At 43.7% G+C, this 18,696-nt stretch overlaps 1 protein-coding gene across 4 annotated transcripts in view; it reads right to left on the bottom strand.

Moving 5' to 3' along the window:
• Positions 1–4,350: 4,350 nt before the first annotated feature.
• Positions 4,351–18,696, bottom strand: part of SPPL3 (signal peptide peptidase like 3) — a 118,799-nt gene continuing 104,453 nt past the window's right edge. For 2 of the 4 annotated variants that reach the window (XM_029220100.1, XM_029220115.1), the window contains exons 4-11: positions 14,855–14,974; positions 14,003–14,081; positions 12,973–13,085; positions 8,845–8,951; positions 8,204–8,367; positions 7,258–7,457; positions 6,087–6,196; positions 4,351–5,125 (exon numbers count right to left, since the gene is read on the bottom strand). In XM_029220100.1, the coding sequence (XP_029075933.1) occupies positions 5,054–5,125; positions 6,087–6,196; positions 7,258–7,457; positions 8,204–8,367; positions 8,845–8,951; positions 12,973–13,085; positions 14,003–14,081; positions 14,855–14,974 (965 nt within the window). In that variant the 3' untranslated portion in view covers positions 4,351–5,053. Of the gene's footprint in view, positions 5,126–6,027; positions 6,197–7,257; positions 7,458–8,203; positions 8,368–8,844; positions 8,952–12,972; positions 13,086–14,002; positions 14,082–14,854; positions 14,975–18,696 lie in introns of all 4 variants that reach the window. The other 2 variants (XM_029220107.1, XM_029220123.1) reach the window with 2 other exon arrangements.

The following is an 18,696-nucleotide window of genomic DNA, read 5'->3' as shown; positions in this document are numbered from 1 at the left end:
ACACCAGTGGCTGCTGAACGGGCCAGGGCAATGGGAGGTGGTAGCAGGGTGCTTTAGGGTGTTTCTCCATTCACAGAGCTCTGGCCGGGGCCGGGGTCCGACCTGCTGACAGCGTTGGGGAGCGCAGCACTGTTTCCACCACTGTCCAGCTGGCAAGACCATGACTCATCTGCAGAGCGCTTCGTCATCTCAGAGGCCAAGGCTGGGCTGCTCCTCCCTGAACTACCAAGTCCTCAATCTCCTCTTTGAAGCCAGGATTCTGCCCTCCCCTTGTAAGCCTGCATAGCTGGGCACGGCTACTGTATACCCGGGGAAAAAACCTAAAATAAACAAGCTACAACACTGACCGAAAGTGGGAAGAAATCCACTGTCTCCAATGGAAAAGGTTCAACTAGGTGCACGAGCTTGCCGCACCCCGGAAGATCCAGCGGGCTGAGTGAACTCTCGTTAGAAAGCTGACGTGCAACCTGCCTGCAGGAGCAAGTCTGTGGCAAGGCAGAGGACTGGCCCCCAGAATCCTGAGGCTGGAATGCTGGCAGGCGGCCACCTTGCTGCCCTCCGCCTTTGTCCTCTGGACACCCACTTCCTGTCTTTCATTCCTCACAAGGCAGAAGTCTGCGGCCCACTGCCTGGCAGACCTCCCGACTCTCAGTTCCAACCCGTGTTTCCTCTCCCTAACAGGCTTCCCACTCCTCTGTCTTCCTGGGGTCTAGTGAGAACCCTAGGACGCAGTGGGCACTGGAGGAAGCCCAGGGGCTCCCCTATTTCAGGACCCCTCAGAGCTTCTGTTCGCCTGCGAACCAGTGGCAGGTTTTACAGGTTCCACCCAACAGGGGACCGACTTTTTGGAACTTAAGAATTTTGACTAGGCAGAATCCAAATGAAAGAAACCGTAACTAAGCCTGAGCCTTCCACGTGAATCTTCAATAACTCAAATATCTAAGAGCTCTACATCACAGCAAAGGGATCACTGCTAAAGAGCACCGCATGAAGTTAGAATTTCCACAAAGGACCACAGGACACTGAGATAAAGCGCCTGCTAACCAACTGCTGGCTCTAAGTAGTGAGACTTCCGAACTGCACTTGGTGCTGCTTTCAGCTGTCAGGGATACATTTGGCTCAGCACTGGCCTGTGTCCCTCAGGAGCACTGGGCTTCACCTGCACCAATGGTACAGGGAAAAAGAGCACTTATAACCCTGCTTTCAACCTTCTCTTGGCCAGGCGCACCCAGCCCTGTGAATCAGCATTCCCAGCCACGCCTTTGCCATTTACAGCTAAGCCCAGATTGGAGCACAGAAAGCTATGACTGCAGCTCTGTGCTGTGCCGCTGAGTAACCCCGTAGGGGGGGATGCTTGCCACCCCACTTTCCCCACACATCAAGCAAGTTGAAGCAAGGCCTGCGTTAGACCACGAGGGTAGGGATCAGGATGTCTGGTTCTGTTGAAGGAGCACCCAGTGACTAACACAGTTTAAGTGAAACATGACTGAATTACCTCAAATGGATGGCAAAGGGCTTTGAATTCCAAGGAAAAGCTTGGGGAGGAAACAAATTATGGCTTGCCACAGTCAAAAGAAGGAGTGGGAAAAATACTGTCCTGGGAGAGGCTCCATACATGAGAAGCTGGATTCCGAACCTGAAGAAGTTAAGAGGCTTGCAAGTAGAAAGCAGTCTGTAAATTGCATAGGAATAGAAATAATTTCTGGATTAAAAAAACCCAAAAAAAACCCTTACCTGGCTTATCCCTCTGAGAAGAGGGGAGGGCCCGAGTTTTACTACTAGATTTGCAGCTCTTCAGTACAAACTTCTGTAGCAAGGTTGACACCTGTGTTAGGAGCCCTTGTTCTTGATTTCAGTGACGGAAATTGCCAAAAAAATGGGATTGAGTGAAGGAAGAAGTCTGTCCAGGCCAGTATGCACTGGAAGACCAGAAGCAGAATGGGCTGGTTTCCTTCTGATCCTGTGCTGTCTGACCTGTCTCTGTGGAGAAGAATTGCACAGTTGACATTCACATATGTACAAAACTGCTACATTCCAAGGCTCTGACATAAACGTTAGGCTTTACAAAACACAAATGTCTACATACAACACTGGATCTGGTCAGCAGTAATGTGAGAGCTGCTATGCAGACTCGGCAGATTCTATTTTTAACACTTCATTGGCAAAACTCCCTTCCCTCCATTCTTACAGAGAACTAGTAGTCCTTTTATTTTTCTTGTGGGTAACATAACTTACCTGCTTAACCAAGGCCTGTGTTGGCATGTTACAAAGGCAATTCAGATAGTAGCCTACCGCCCCCCAGCCCCCTGCAAAGCGCCCCCGTTTCAGTTTGAACTGTTCCTACACAGGGAGCTGTGCAGCTGTCTTATTCAGAAAAGGCATAAGTGGTAATAATAGTCATGGAATGTGCTAGGCTTTGGATAAACTTTGCTGCCATATCTCCATTAGCTCAAATTAGAAAGAAGAAAGTTACTGTGAAAAAGTGAGAGTTCCAACATGCAGACTCTTTGGGGGAAGAAGATCCCCAGACCAGGGAGGGAGGGAGGAAGGGGGTCCATGCTGGAACTTTGTCAACATGCCTTGCCTAATGCAAGAAACTTCTTAGATACAAAACCCCAAAACTCAGTATCTGAGAAACCAGGAAAAATAAGACCAGGACATAAGTATATGAAGCAGGGGAGAGAGGGAGGCTGTAGGAGAAACTGAGAGCATGTGCTTTAACTGCACACCCCACCCTCAACCTCTCCCCGTTAGAAGAGCCTGACACTTCCAGAACCGGGCAAATTCTAGCGTGTCTCCTGTGTTTAATTTAAAACAAAAGGAACATTTGCAGTTACTCTGCCGAAGTTTCAAGGGCTCTGAAGACTACAACTGGAATCCAGATTACATTCAGGAGTCCTGTATGGGTATTTTCCCCCAAAACCTGCACAAAAGCAATGACAAAAATTTACATTCTTTCTGTCTGGAATTTAGTTTTGTAATGAAAAGTTAGAAAAATTAAAATGACAAACTGCCAGGATATTATTTTTAACTATTATTGGCACTTGCCGTTAAATCAGTCATTCTGGAAGATTCCCCCCACCTCCTGCTCTGCTCCCTGTTTAAGCAGCCATTAGCATCCTTGAGGGCTAAGAAAGAAGTACAGCTGCTCAGCAGAGAGTATATGGGTGTACTTCTGGTCTTCACTAAACCCAGAGGCTGTTCTGAGTTCTGTGGACAGCAGAAGCCTCCGTTCTCTGACGTTTGTAGGCTGAACCAGAGCTGCAGGGGACCCCATCTGGAGACAGACAGGGGCTTCCTGAAGTCAGTCTCCTGAACAGGCAGAGCAGGTGGGAGGGGACGGGAGCTCCATTTGGTACCAACAACCAAAAGTGAAGATGAGGTAACAAAGGCTAGAAAGGAGTCATTTATTAAAAAAAAAAAAAAAACCAACAAAACAACAAAAAACATACAGCCTTCAGCAGGATCTAAAGACATGACGGAGGAGCGCACCATCCTCACTGCCACGTGCACCACCTGTGAGTGCCACCCACCACGACCTCCAGCCATGGGGCCCACAGCGCCCCAGTTTATAAACAGGTCACCTGCTTAAGGGAGAGCCCGGGAAACATGGGCCCTTCTCCAACCCCTGCTCTCAGGTGGGCAGGCCAATCCCCGGCTTCTCTCTGCCTCCAAACAACGGGCAATTTCCCCTCAGGCTGTGGACACCACTCCCACTAGTCACTGCTGGGACACTGGGTCTCCAGCCAAGGCCACAGCACACGGGCAGATTTAAGGGTCACAGCAGCTCATTCTTGCCACAATTCCTGGAACGTAGGGCCCATCTCCGGGGGTGTTTGACATTTGTCCCCAAAACCCAGTTGTCACAACAGGTAAACCAAGACTATAATCACAACAGCAAGGACAGGATTGTGTTGCTTTTTTCCTTTTTTTTTCTTAAAGGAGTGAGGGCATGGAAAATACAGCACACCAATGAAACAAAATGCCAAAAAAAAAAAATAGAAAAATGTATTTACAAGTAGTACATTACTATGATCAGAAAGCACAAAGACACCTGCTGCTATAATACATGCACTGGTTCAAGAAGAAACTATCAAAAACCCTGCAAGGGAGAAGCCTGTAAAAATGAAAAAAGGGCCAAAAAAGTTGTAACTTTTCATCCCTAATTTGCTACACTGATCAAAAACCAAATGAGCATCCCCTAAAGTCCATGAGTATATCAGTACAAATACTATACTGTTTTTTAACTGCACGTTCAGTTGTGGAGGGAAAGACAGCCGCTTATCCATATACAAGGAAGCCAGAATGAACTGCTCTACATGCTAAAAATTACAGCAAGCCCCTGTCTGCTATACAGCATGATCTTAGCAGGTTTTAATTTTGTTTATTCATATATATCCATGTGCATGTGTGTGTATGTACGTATAAAAACCGTGCCCTCGTTCACTGCCAACACAACATCTGGGTGGACGTGAACTCATTACAACAAATTCTTATCTGTATGTTGTAAGAAGTCACTCAGTGTCTGTGGATTTAATAAGTCACTTCACACCACAGAAAATATTTAATAAATCCAAAAAACGGAAAGAAGAATATAATGACAGAAGAGTTTCTGTCTCAGTTCTCTGAAACTGAGTCCCCCATAGGAAACTGGTCCCAAAAGTTCATGAGGGTTCACTGAGGAAACCAGGTTGCTAATGTTTTTCATCCTTTTAGTGTTCAAAGGTATAGAACGACTCCTTGCCCTTGTCAGTTTAAACAGTCACATCTCCATCCCCCAAAGGTTAACAGTCTGGTGCAGATCCATAAAAACGGGGGAGGGAGGAGTGCTGGGGAAGGCCTGTCACTTCAGGAGGGGCTCCACCTCTCCAACGGCAGGAAGAGAAGGAACCACGCAGGCTCCAGCACCTCGCTCCTGCAAATGCATAATCCGGTCACATGGCAGTCCTTAGACAGGTACATCTCCGAGTACCAGGCCAGCTCTAAGAGGAAACAAAACCACACGTGGACAGGAAAGGACTGAGAGGCCATTCTGGTCGCTCTCTGTGATCCATCATACTTCCAGGAATCGGGAGCTGCTGGACTTGGAGTGGAATGGCTCAGACCACATCCGCCGTAGGTCACCCTGGGAAAGAAGGAACTTCACTAAGTCACAGATTTCAACTCGAGGCATACATACCTACAAGTCCTTTCTGACTCCTGATCTCAGATCAGATTGCTTCTGTGGAGAATCAAAGAACATTCAAATTTTACTCACTGAAAAGTAACCCCTCATTCTTTGAAGAACTCCTAGAAGGGCTCTTAGGCCCCTTGAGTGGGTAAGGGCTTTTACCAACTCCGCCCTGGTGGCAGTTTTATCACTTGATTCGGATGATCTAGGCAAGGTAATTAACCTCTGTGCCTGTTTCATCATCTGTAAAATGTGGATGATATAAATCTTGTAAATCAGATAATGCCCTTAGTTTTTACAATGCATTTCTTAATTATTTCCAATCTTTAATGCAGAGTATTAAAGGGCTATTAGGTGGCAACAGGGTGCTGTTCTTTTTTTTTTTTTTGTGGTACGCGGGCCTCTCACTGTTGTGGCCTGTCCCGTTGCGAAGCACAGGCTCCAGACGCGCAGGCCCAGTGGCCACGGCTCACGGGCCCAGACGCTCTGCAGCACGTGGGATCTTCCCGGACCGGGGCACGAACCCATGTCCCCTGCATCGGCAGGCGGACTCTCAACCACTGCGCCACCAGGGAGGCCCCAGGGTGCTGTTTTTTAAGAGAAGCAGGAAGTCTCTGTAGCGGGGCTTTAGGGATTTCAGTTAATTAATCCATGACCAGGTGGTAAGGGGTCTACTCATGAGTATTGTCAGCCAATGGCTGTAAGAACCTGAAAGAGGTTGCTAATACCAGGTTAGCAAAAAAAAGCAGGCAAACAAACAAAATCCTCCCCAAACAACAAAAACAAAAAGATCCCGCTCTCAAGATCAAGAGCTTAGGGTCTTAAGCAGAACCACCTCCAGCGAGGAGAATACATACCCAAGTCCAGGGTCAATGCCATGTTATTGCTTTCACTGGTTTATAACTGCCTCTCTCACCTTTAAATAGGCCATCGTGAGGAGTGGCAATAAGGTAAATGGCACCAAATAGAGAAGGGCGGGCTGGGCTGCTCGGTGAATTCGAGACGCCACAGTAGCAGTGAGTAGACCTGCGGGGAGACAGAAACATTCGTGAATAACTCCAAGGGGACAGCCCGGAGAGAGGAGAGCCGCTGTTACCTGGCTGCTGCTTGGCACAGTCCTGAGATTGTACAGCTGTAATGTGACACATTCCATCCAATGGTGGGGAGTGAAATGCCCAACTTGAGCAGGTAAAGAAACAGGGAGCAGCACAGCTTTTAAAAGCGTAGGATTCTAAGGACCTGTGAGTAGCCCAAGTCCCACTCCATGCCCAGGTCCCTGGTTCCAGGCCTCATTTCAGCCCTGAGTGTGCCTGGTCTCCCTCTGTCTCCTGTGGTATATGATGACAGACTTGGAGGCAGAAGACCTGGGTTCAAGTTTCAACTCTGCTGCTTATGACAGCCATATAACCTTGGCTAAGGCCTTTCACGTCTTGAGCCTCAGCCTGCTCATCCGTCTAATGGGGATACCACAGTTGCCCTGCCCCCCTCAGAGCCAGTGGAGTTGAGTGGCAATGAACCCACACCTATGAGAGCACCATGGACTATGAGGTGCTCCTTCAGTAGGAGGCACAGAGGCAAAAAAGGTGCTCCTTTCCGTTCACTGTCATAGCTGTTGGAGTACAAACAGGTTACTAGCCCAATTACAACCGTCTCTTCCTGTCTGCCTGAATCAGAGCTGGCTAGAGAAAAGCTGGCTGAGGGAGAGTCCGAGGTCAGAGGTGATGGAAATGTTAGAGCAGATGAAAGGAAGTATCTGTCTAATAAAGTAGGAAATAAACATGACATTCGTTAAACTCAAGCCGAAGATTTCATCGTGTGGTAGGTCTTCTCAACTTTGAGGCCTGACCACACTTTTCCTGCAATGTTCTTCAAACATATTATTGGATAGGAAACTAGGCTGCTGGCCAACACATAGAGCATCTTTCATCTCGTGGGTCAGTTTTTTTTCCTTTGTGGTTGTTTATAACAGCAACCAGAGTCACTGCTTTCCTTTCATCTGGCATCTGCAGCTAGAAGACCTGATTTAATTCCAGGGGTTGGAGGACAGCCAGAGAGGGGACTGCATGCAGTCTCTCTAGTTCTCTTACCTACGAAGTATCCAATGAGGGTGCAGTGAAAGTAGGAAACCTTCTGCATGCGTCCGGAGATGTTGGCGGGTCCAGAGGCACTGCAGGAGTCACCGTTGGCTTGCTTTTTGTAGTTGTCATAACGAAGGACAAAGCACAACAGGAGTCCAGGCATCACGATGTCTCCAATGCCCAACATAGAGAAGTGACTGCCAGTGGAGCTGGAACGTAGTGTCACATGTCAGGGGTGCCGCCTTTTACAACCCCATTTCTCCTTCTGCGCAAAGTCTGTTCACTTTCTAAGAAGTCAAAGAACTTATCTGAACGGTAGATGGCAATCTCTATGGGTTTAACAACACTAGTTTTTAAGAGTTCAGAGATTAAGAGCCACAAGAGTACTGGTGATTGAGGTCTTCAGCCCCACCCTCAGTGCTTCGGGAGAGCACCGCCTAAGTGACTGCCTGGAGCCATCTGCTTGAGCGCTGCCACCTCTAGAAATGTCAAGCAGCTCACTATGTGTCACAAGTTCACTGCTAAGACTTCAAATGAGCACCTACTACTACCAGACATGGGAGATTAAAGCAGCACATTAATTTTTCCAAGATTATAGTTCCAGGAACTGTATAATTTTAGCATTAAGACATTTTTACAAATGTCTTAGAAGTAAAAAAGATCCAGATTCTCCCGTTAATTCCCTCTAGCCAACTTTAAACTACGGTAACAGGGGTAACACAGAGTTGTTTGATAACATTATTCAATATTAAAAAGCTGCACCTGTATCACTTAATGATCAGTCTTTGCAAGTTAAGTCAGTATTCCTGACCCCATCTGTAAAATGGAGATGACTCACAACCCTTTTCCAGTCCAGCATCAGAATGCTGATGACAACAGACAAACCGGGGAACAGAGGGGCAGAGGAAGGCAGTGTCCTCACCATCATGAGATGAGGCCGACACGCCAGTCTTACCTGGGGAAGACCAGTTTTCCAGGCAGAGACAGGCGAGGAACATCGCGCCCAACATTGGGCCCCAGGTGGAGCTTCCGGGATAGAACGTCAAGGGGATTGTCAGCTGGCTGTGTGGCCACCTTCACCATGACGTTGCTATTAAAGATGTAGGCAGAGAAAAACACCTGCCGAGGGGAGAGTCACCTTTACCAGAGGGAGCTGGAAGCACCCCGATCTCAGCACCAGCCCTCTTTGTTCTTAAGAGCAGAGTCTCAGTACTGCATCATCAAGCTTTTTAGACTGCACGCTTTGAGGAGAAAGAAAATCTTTGCTCCTGTGTGTACGTGCAGATTTTTTCCTCTCCACACCCACAGAGGAAGCCCTTACAGCAGAGCTGCCAGTGCTCCAGGGCAGAGAACCTAGCCTGCCTGCTCCCTTTTCCACCCCGAGAGTCACACATGTACTCTCTAACGGGTCCCGACAAACACAGGCACGGAAAGCTGCCTGCTCACCTTTTAACAGGTACAGTGCAGGCCGGAGTGGTCTCAGACAGGAGGTACTCTGGCAAGCAAACTTTGGATATTTAGAGTTAAAATTTTCCGGAGTGAATGTTCCAATTAAACACAAAGGAGAGCAGCAGCTTTGGGGAAACAGACACTCACCCAAAAGACATCGTAGATTAAAAGCCCTGAGAGAAGCAGGCAGGAGACCTTGAGGCTGGGCAGGCGGACGAAGGCGATCATAGCGACACAGAGACCCATGGCCAGGGCTGGGGAGGAGACAGCAGTCAGTGTGGAGCACAGGCTCAGCTTCTCTCCACAAGCTATTCAGCTCATAAACGTAACAGAGTTTGTAAGTCCCTCAAAAAATCAGGCAGCCCTAAACCCCAGTCTAAGATGTTTACACCCTACTAGTGCAAAGTGCCCACCGTTAGCCCACTGTGACCTGCTCGTATTTGGGGAAATCCCTTTTCTCATGCTATAGATGGTGCTCAACTGAGACCCAGGGGACTGTTCTGAATGCTAAAGCTCTAAGCCAAGCTCAGTTCCGGCCTCCCAGCTCTCATCTCCTGCCTCCCCCCATTACTTCAGATGCATCGCCCTTGCTCCTTTAAAGCCAATGCACACCCTGGATCACATCTTTTTCACTTACTTAAGGACACTGTTCCAGCCACTCATTTTATGCTCATCCTCCCCACCTGGGTCTAAACTAAACACAACTCAGAACTGCTCAATGACAGGCTTCTCCATGACTCCACACAATGTCATTCTATCCCTAATCTTCCCAACAAGAAACTCTGGGTTCCTTTTCATCTTATCGTAACCTTCATCACGCACACTCAGGCTGCAACCACCCTGGGGTGCTCCTCTTGACTGTCACGGCACACCTCGGTCATGATTCCCATACTTCCTAGTGTGATGTGTGTATCCTTTCCCATTTTATGTCTCTCTTCCTCACTTACTCTTCACTGCCATTGTCAAAAATCAGTTCACATCATTCCCTGCCTTAAATCACGAGGTCCCCTACTCTCTGATGAATCAAGTCCGACTGTAAAGGCATAACTCACACAGAATGGCGCTGCACCACACGCGCTTGGCCTCAAGCCTCTTCTTTTGCTCCTATGCCTCCACCTACTCCTTCTCTCTAAGTTGAGCGATAACCTCTTTCCAATCATGCCCACCAAGTCTCCCCACCGTACTCCATGTTTGAAGAGGCAGCATGCATCCCATCTGACTACTTCAGAGAAGGTTCTTAATACAAGCACGTTGAATGAGAATCACTCCCACCCCCAAATGAACAGTGCCACCAGCCATGTCACATCCGTGAAACACACGCTCAACTATTCATCCAGTTTGCCTCTCTTTTTCTTCATTCATCAGCTTTTGCAAACATACCACACCACTTACTGGTCAAATTCTTTCAAGTCTTCCCAAATTTAAAAGATTAATTTGTAAGATGAAACTGAGTAGATAAAAAATTATAGATTTAGTTCAAAAAACTCTGAAGTACTTTCTTAATATTAATGCTTCTTGGTATAACTCTGAAAACATACTTCATGCCTCGCCCTTTAAAATAACCACATTTATCATTCTGTTTTCAGAAGAACATATTTCAGAATGTTACAGTCACGTGCTAGAAAGCTATCTTTTCTGTTAATAGCAGAAAACAAGTCAAACACACATCAAATACCAATCTGAGAAACAAACAACTAAAAAGCTCAAAGACTCTCCGTTTTTGTTTTTTTTTTTTTTTTTTTTTGAGGGAAAACTAAGCTTGGTCACAAGGGCAATGTAACTAGTGTAAACTGGTAAGAGATCCTTGGACAAGTAGATATTAGGAAGTAGCAACAATGACAGAAAACGATATAAAAGTTAAGGCCAGTAAGGGTTTGGGGAGCCTCCCTGAACACTCAATGACAGCACCACTGTAGCTGAGCCGTCCTCAGAGCTGCCAGGGACACAGTGCCTGGAGAGGAGAGGAGCCCCTCAGATGTGGCACTGCCTCCAAAGAGCTCTGTTCCAAGGTCTGGATTAGCTTCATGGTTGCTTGGAATGGGTAACAGGAAAAAGTGTGATCCATACCCATAATCTCTGCTTTCCAAATTCCTCCCTTAAAAAAATTCTTTAGATAGTGTTACAAACAGTATAAAATTGACTTGTTTCAGCTTCCTTCCCTTCTGAAACACCAAGAAAGGAAAAGGTGAACAGACTTTGTGGGGCAGAGCAGTTAGATAAAATTTCATGCGATTAGTAAAGCAAACTATGAAAATAAGAGAAGTAATAAGGACTGAATGAAAAAAGAAGTGGAGATGGTTACAGGGTCTTAAGGGAGAGAACATAAGAATAATGGCGGACTTTGAGAAATGTCCTTCTACCAAAACAACTATCAAGATGTTTTGATAGTAAGTATGAAATATACACAGGAGTTCTGTGACTGTGGTTAGTCACTTCTCAGAACCTGTTTCCTCTTCTGTAAAATAAGAACAATACTAGTACCTGCTTCAAAGAGCTGTATTCAGGATTACATGAGAAAGTCCATGTAAAACACCCAGCAGAGTGCCCAATGCATAAAAAGCACTCAATAAATGTTAGCTATTAGTACCTTTATAAAATGATATAGACATGTATTTATATTATTACACAAATCTCTATCATATACAACATATTATATGACATACATTATATATTCCACATATATTTATATATAATATGGATATTATATTACAGTATAATTCCATTTATATTAAGAAAGTATAGTCTACACAAAAATTTGTATTCCAATTTTCACAGTAGCATTATTCACAATAGCCAAAAAAGTGGAAACAACTGATGAATGGATAAATAAAATTGATGCATCTATACAATCAAACAGTATTTGGCCATAAAAAGGAATGGAGTACTGATACAAGTTACAACATGGATGAACCTTGAAAACATTATGCTGAGTGAAAGAAGGCAGACACAAAAGGTCATATGTAATTTTATTTATGCAAAATGTCCACAAGAGGCAAATTCACAGAGATAGAAAGTAGATTAGTGGATGCCTGGGGCTGGGGTGGGGGGAACGGGGAAGTGACTGCTACTGGGTGTGGGTTTTGGAGGGTGGGTGTGAAGATGCTCTAAAACTGATTGTAGGGGACATCCCTGGTGGCGCAGAGGATAAGACTCCGTGTTCCCAATGTAGGGGGCCCAGGTTCAATCCCTGGTCAGGGAACTATATCCCACATGCATGCCGCAACCAAGAGTTCACATGCCACAACTGAGGCGCCAGTGAGCCGCAACTAAGACCGAGAGCAACCGAAATAAATTTAAAAAACAAACAAACAACAAAACAAACCGGGGACTTCCCTGGGGGCACAGTGGTTAAGAAGCCACCTGCCAATGCACGGGACATGGGTTTGAGCCCTGGTCCAGGAAGATCCCACATGCCGTGGAGCAACTAAGCCCGTGCGCCACGACTACTTAGCCTGTGCTCTAGAGCCCATGAGCCACAACTACTGAGCCCACGTGCCACAACTACTGAAGCCCGCGTGCCTAGAGCCTGTGTTCTGCAACAAGAGAAGCCACCGCAATGAGAAGCCTGCGCACTGCAACGAAGAGTAGCCCCCACTCAGCAACGAAGACCCAACGCAGCCAAAAGTAAAAAAAGAAACAATTAAAAAAACAAAAAAAACCCCAAACTGATTGTAGTGTAGGTTGCACAACTCTGCAAATATGCTAAAAACCACCGAATCGTACACTTTATTTTTTTTAAATAAGTTAATTAATTAATTTTGGCTGCACTGGGTCTTCAATGCTGCATGCAGGCTTTCTCAAGTTGCAGCGAGTGGGAGCTACTCTTCGTTGCAGTGCGCAGGCTTCTCACTATGGTGGCTTCTCTTTGTTGCAGAGCACGGCCTCTAGGCACATGGGCTTCAGTAGCTGTGGCTCGCGGGCTTCGCTGCTCCATAACATGTGGGATCTTCCCAGACCAGGGCTTGAACCGGAGTCCCCTGCATTGGCAGGCGGATTCTTAACCATTGCACCACCAGGGAAGTCCCCCGAATTGTACACTTTAAATAGGTAAATTGTATGATATGTGAATTACATCCCAAAAAAGCTGTTATTAAAAAAGATCTTAAGAATGTAGGTAAAAATAATTAAAAATTTGATACATAACACCATCTTTGGACGCCTAATTTTCATGGTATCAGAGGTACCACTACTAAAACACAGAAAGTAGAGGAAGAGAGGACAAATTTAACCATAAATGATATTAAAATTTCAACTTGTCACACAGTAGTTACTTACCATCCATGAGAAGCCAATGGCCAGTGAGAACCCAGATGAGGACGAGCATGACAGACAGAGAGAATGATAGTAATTCAGCAGCAGTGAAACGCCCACAACAACCAAAGGAAATCCTGGAAAATACACAACATGTATTGGACTAATGGACAATAAATTATATTCAATAATCAAACTCTCCTTTGGTTCTTCATTATCAGAATTTGTGATGGCCAGATTAAAATAGTAGGCAATACCTAGATACCCAGAAATCCAAAATACCCAAATCTCTTTGGAAAAAACTACAGAAAGTTCAAAGGAATTATACTTCTGCATCCATTAGATAATGTACTTTTTATCCCAAGTTATCAACATGGGATGGGTATTGAGAAGTTTAAAGTGATAATGTCAATCTTTAGAAAATCTAAATGTAGGGGAAATTCTAATTCTTATGAGGAAAACAAAATGAAGAAAGTCAACAATTCAATTCATTAAGCAAAGATGAATAAAATTAAGATGGTACTTCTATGGTTATCACTAATTCCTGGGAAAATCAGCCGCCCCAAGTGACTGATTTCCTAAGTGCATGCAGCATTCTCCATTAGCACAGCATTTTGTTTCCATGGAGCAACGGCTTTAGGAGCTAAAGTGTGAACATTGGGATTAAACCCAAGTGGCTGGTATATATTCTAGGTCATCAAAGACGAAAGGCAAAGAATGTTTGAGTCAAGCACTATTTTCATATTCCATTAACTAGTAAAGGAATGAAAACATTGCTTCAAAAGAAAACTCATCTTTCAATATAATCAAAGCAAGGAAGCATATTACAGTGACTCTGACTTCCTAAGGTTTATATTTCCTCTGCTACGAAAAGGTGCAAAAAGAAGTACTATCTTACAGTTTTAAAAAAATCAAACATTTCACTTTCCAGTCTGCTGGCATTTGTGTGCTTCAGTCAATACCAAAAATTTAGACCCCTAATACTGCTATCAAGTATGAGACAAAAACATACATATACAAGTTTACAATTCAGAGGAAAATCCCAAGTCCTTACTTGTTCTGAGGTGAACAGGGTCTTGTTAAATACTGGCACATCGGGAGAAGAAGAAAAGCAAAAGCTATCGTTGCAAGAACTAGAGAAAGAAAACGTATGGTTAATTTTTTTGTTGTTTATTATTTTACTAAGCATAAGAAAAATGGCATGACTTACGGAAACAATCATTGCCCAGAATACTTTTCTCGACAAGTGCATACAATAGTATTAATTAACTAGAGAAGAAAAGTATCTTTCTTTAGCACCGCACAGACAACCTCTTAAAAAAAGATTACCTGATTTGAAGTATGGGTAGCATTGGTAGGTTTTCTCTTTCTCACCTATCTCAACAAGAAATGATAAACAGCGGGCCAGGGTATGATCTAACAAGTCTAGCATTTTGATGTTTCACACGTGTCCATCATCGCTCAGCTTGAAAACTGATCAGATAGCTGACAGTTGAATTGCTGTGATTAGCTATGAGTGTTTCTATCGGCAGAAACATGGGTAGGGGTTGCCAATGACTACTCTGCCAAACTGGACTTTCTGGTAACCTAGCAGACAAGGAGCCACAGCCAAAGCAATTCTGCTCTGGTGCCACAAAGCTCATGAGTTTTCAACCCCTGGCCTTTCATTCAGATTGGGTTGGCAGGTCTGAATGGATGATACAGGTATCAAGTATCTTGCAGGACTGAACTGATGATACAGGTATCAAGTGGTTCAAGGAGGAGTTGGGGGAGAAAAAGCCAGACTTATGAAGAAAAACTTGCACGGTGCAGTGTATAAATCTTAATTTTTGAATGATGATTTTAAGAAAGCTTAAAAAATTTCCTTTCAGCTTAATGTTAAGATCAGATAGAGGAACTCATTTACCTGCTGTACATATTGTAAAAACTACTTGAACTGAGTCAAAGAAGAAGAACATTACTAGGAGAGAGACAGATGCTCCAATTGGAAGGAACAGGGCCTGGGTAGAGTCAATAGTTTGGATACCTGAAAGAGAAAAAGGGACATATCAACGACTTACCTAATAGACACTGTACCCATGTACTTCAGATACATTAACTATAAAATGCAGACAGTTCTAGGGATTAGTATATAAAATATAGATTATCTAGGCCCTTGGATTCTCTCCTTCCCAGTGAGACTGTGAGCTCCTTGCTGTCCTCATAGTGCCTTTATTATAGTAGGTGCCCAAGAAATACTTGTTGAATTGACCTACTACCTCCTGGTGCTACCATCTGGATGACAGGGTGCCAAAACAAACAGCAAACAAGAACATTAAGAGGCAGTAAAAATTCATTTTAGTCAATTTGAGTACATCTGTGGTCCTGTATATATAGGTTTGGTAAAAGAGGTGGTTTAAACCCCCTGACTAAAATAATTTCTCATCATCTGTGGATTTAATGTACTCATGTTCATTCTTCCCCATTGTTGCTAAGAGTTGAGGACTGACTTTGGTGGGGGAGGGGGGAGAACAAGACATATCTGGAAACAGTAAATCAAAAACATTTCTTTGTGGGAACATTTTAAAGAGTAAATAGGAGATAAATGGGGGAACCGGAAGCTCTTGGGATAGAGCAGGATTTAGCACAGTGGTTCTCAAGTCTTGGCTGCTCATTAGAATCACCTGGACAGCTTTAAAAAAATCACAGTGCCCGGGCCCAACCCCAGAGCCAACTAAACTGAAATCTCAAGGGTTAGTAGGTCCAGGAAAAACTCCCCACAAGATTTTATTTTGGGGGCTTCCCTGGTGGCACAGTGGTTAAGAATCCACCTGCCAATGCAGGGGACACGGGTTCGAGCTCTGGTCCGGGAAGATCCCACATGCCGCGGAGCAACTAAGACCGTGCACCACAACTACTGAGCCTGCGCTCTAGAGCCTGTGAGCCACAACTACTGACCCCACGTGCCACAACTACTGAAGCCTGCACGCTTAGGGCCCATGCTTCCCAACAAGAGAAGCCACCACAATGAGAGGCTCGCGCACTGAAACGAAGAATAGTCCCTGCTCGCCACAGCTAGAGAAAGCCTGCACGCATCAATGAAGACCCAGTGCAGCCAAAAATTAATAAATAAATTAAAAACAAAAACTGCTCATCAGTATTCAAATTTACCTGTCCTCAAGAAAGCTATTTAGGGATTTTTGTGAAATGAATATTAAATATTTCTACAAAACAAAATTGCTTCTTATTGGCTAGGTAGATGAGTCAAATAATTCACTAAGGAATAGGGCAATTCAATTTCAGAAGAGTGAGCCATGTGTCAAGACAAACAGAAATGATCTGGAGAAGAGTCTGACCTGAACTGCAGTCAAACCCATTCATCTTGGCCCATGGATAGGTTTTTTTTTTTTTTTTTTTGGGGGGGGTGCATATCTTAAAGTCTTATGGGCATCTGTAAGGCAAAACTCTATGAAATCTCTAACTAAATTTCACCTAGTTTTTTTTATTTGAGTGCTCTACAATAGTTCAAAGAACTACTTGAGGAAGCTAGATTTCAGAAGCCTTTCACAACAGAAAATAACGTTTTCTCAAATAAATGATTATTTGTTATATAAGAAACAAATCTTTTTAAAAAAAATCTATAAATCTGAAAATACACACCCACACCCCCCTCCTTCTGTAAAACAAAGCATCATATAGTCTACAGATTAATTATACTGGTTTAAAATATGAGAAGGAAAAAAATCAAATGACTGGCTAGAACAAAGACTGTTTACTAAGGCAGGCATATGAGAAGTATTTGTTTATAATCAATCTAAATTTTACAAGTTCAGTCTGCAATTAAAATGCGAAACAGAATACAAAGAACCTTTCTAGAATATTAGATAGACTGCACAGATTTTTGTTTTTTGAAAGCACAGATTTTAAACCAGTAAGTATTAGACGTTATTTCCATTAGTTTTACAGAAGGACTGCCCAAGAGTCTATCAAACAGCAATGTCACAGGGCAAGTGAAGCTCCTTTAGTTGCTTACAATATGTTACCAAAAATAATGTACACAACTTTAATACTGCACTTCCTAAAGGTCTGGAAATAATGGTCCTGAAGGGGAAGGAGCTAATTAATTAGAAATTTTAGCCAAACTCCAGTGACAAAACAAAACAGAGCAAAAGCAAAAGAGAGCAGCCATAAATGGGCGGACTTACTCAACTGCAGTGGCTTTACCTTTAAAGGCAAAATCAACGTAAGAAATAGGCATGATGAGGGAATTAAAAATTATGTACAGAGACATTATTTTTTGTATTTAGTGAACAGGTTGCAGAGCAATACACCAATGTAGTACTGATAACTGTTTATGAAAGTTACTGATTTTGCACCTCCATGAGAGAAGCAAGGATGTTTTTTTTAAAACTCATTTCCAGAGCTTATGGGGTTTGCAGTCTAGGTGGGGAGATTAAGATGTGTTTCTCTATTAATGAAGAGAATTCTAACTGTACATCTCCATCAGTCTTCACAGTTCAAATAAATTATAGGGGAAGCCTAGTAAAGAACTTCAAGGTATCAGATAATTGGAGGTGGGGAGGGGTTGTTTTTGTTGTTGTTGTTTAAACCCTCTTAATGCTAATTAGATGAAGGAGTGGTGGGCCAGAAGGGGAAAATTTCTATATAGGTTTCCTGGGGCAGATTCAGGGATAAGATGGGAGCTAGAACAAGGTTAGGGAAAATCAGAGAGAACCTGGAAGGAACTCCCTCCCCTCCACTTTCTAACCGTCTTTACTGTAAAACATAACACACATACAGAAATGTACATGAAACAAAGATGTAGAGTTCACTGAATCATCACATGGCTAATACCACCCAGGTCAAGAAAGAGAACTTGCCAAGGCCAAAAGTCTTTCTTGTGTCCCTCCCAATCACTGCTCTTTCTCTTTCCCCCAAAGGGAACTACTATTATATCCTGGCTTTTACGGTACTTTTTATTTGCTTTGTTTTCTACCAAGCATGCATCCTAAAATACTAATATTTATTTTGCCTGTTTTCTGAACTTACTATATACACTGAATTATGTAGTATGTATTTTTTTGTGTCTGGCTTCTTTCACTCAACATTGTTAGAAACATCCATGCTGTTATACATAGCTGTAGTTCACTAATTTTCATGTCTTTTTCACAAATTCCTTGATTCGTATTTTGGGAGTAGGCAACTGCAACTTTTAAAAAACATCTATCTACTTTCTTCTTCATTAATTAGTTCGTAACACTTGGCAAAATCTTAACACTAAAGTCATACCCTCCTTTTCTTAGAACTCCCCCCAATTCTTCTTGTTAATCTTCATTGTTAAGCATTTCAATCTCCTCAGCACTTACGTCATCTCATGTTTCTGTTCATTTTTCTCGCTATTATTATTTCTTTGATTTTTGATGACTGCATCCCGTTTTCCATGCCACCCCTTCAAACTGGAATGATACCATATTCCATAATCAAGTACTGGCCTTCTCTGCAATGGCCATTTCTTTCATTATGTTTTTCCTGATTATGTGGAAGTGGACTGCATTCTGTCCTGGTCTGTGCTTATCCTTTTTGGTATCCATGGCCCAGATTAGGCACTGAAGAAACAACTTTTGTTGAGGATAATTTTAGCACAACACAAGAGGTAGATTCAAGGAAATTACCATTAAACAACCACCAACTACTCTTTAGATGCTGATTAACAATGAGAAATACAAAACTGATGTTACCAGGTAAATTCCTTCCACTGCACAGACTGAC

The sequence above is a fragment of the Monodon monoceros genome, unplaced genomic scaffold, assembly GCF_005190385.1.
Source record: "Monodon monoceros isolate NGI ecotype Baffin Bay Population unplaced genomic scaffold, NGI_Narwhal_1 Super_Scaffold_1, whole genome shotgun sequence".
Lineage (NCBI taxonomy): Eukaryota > Metazoa > Chordata > Mammalia > Artiodactyla > Monodontidae > Monodon > Monodon monoceros.
Note: the sequence above shows the minus strand (reverse complement) of the source record. Positions and strands in the feature narration are given on the sequence as shown.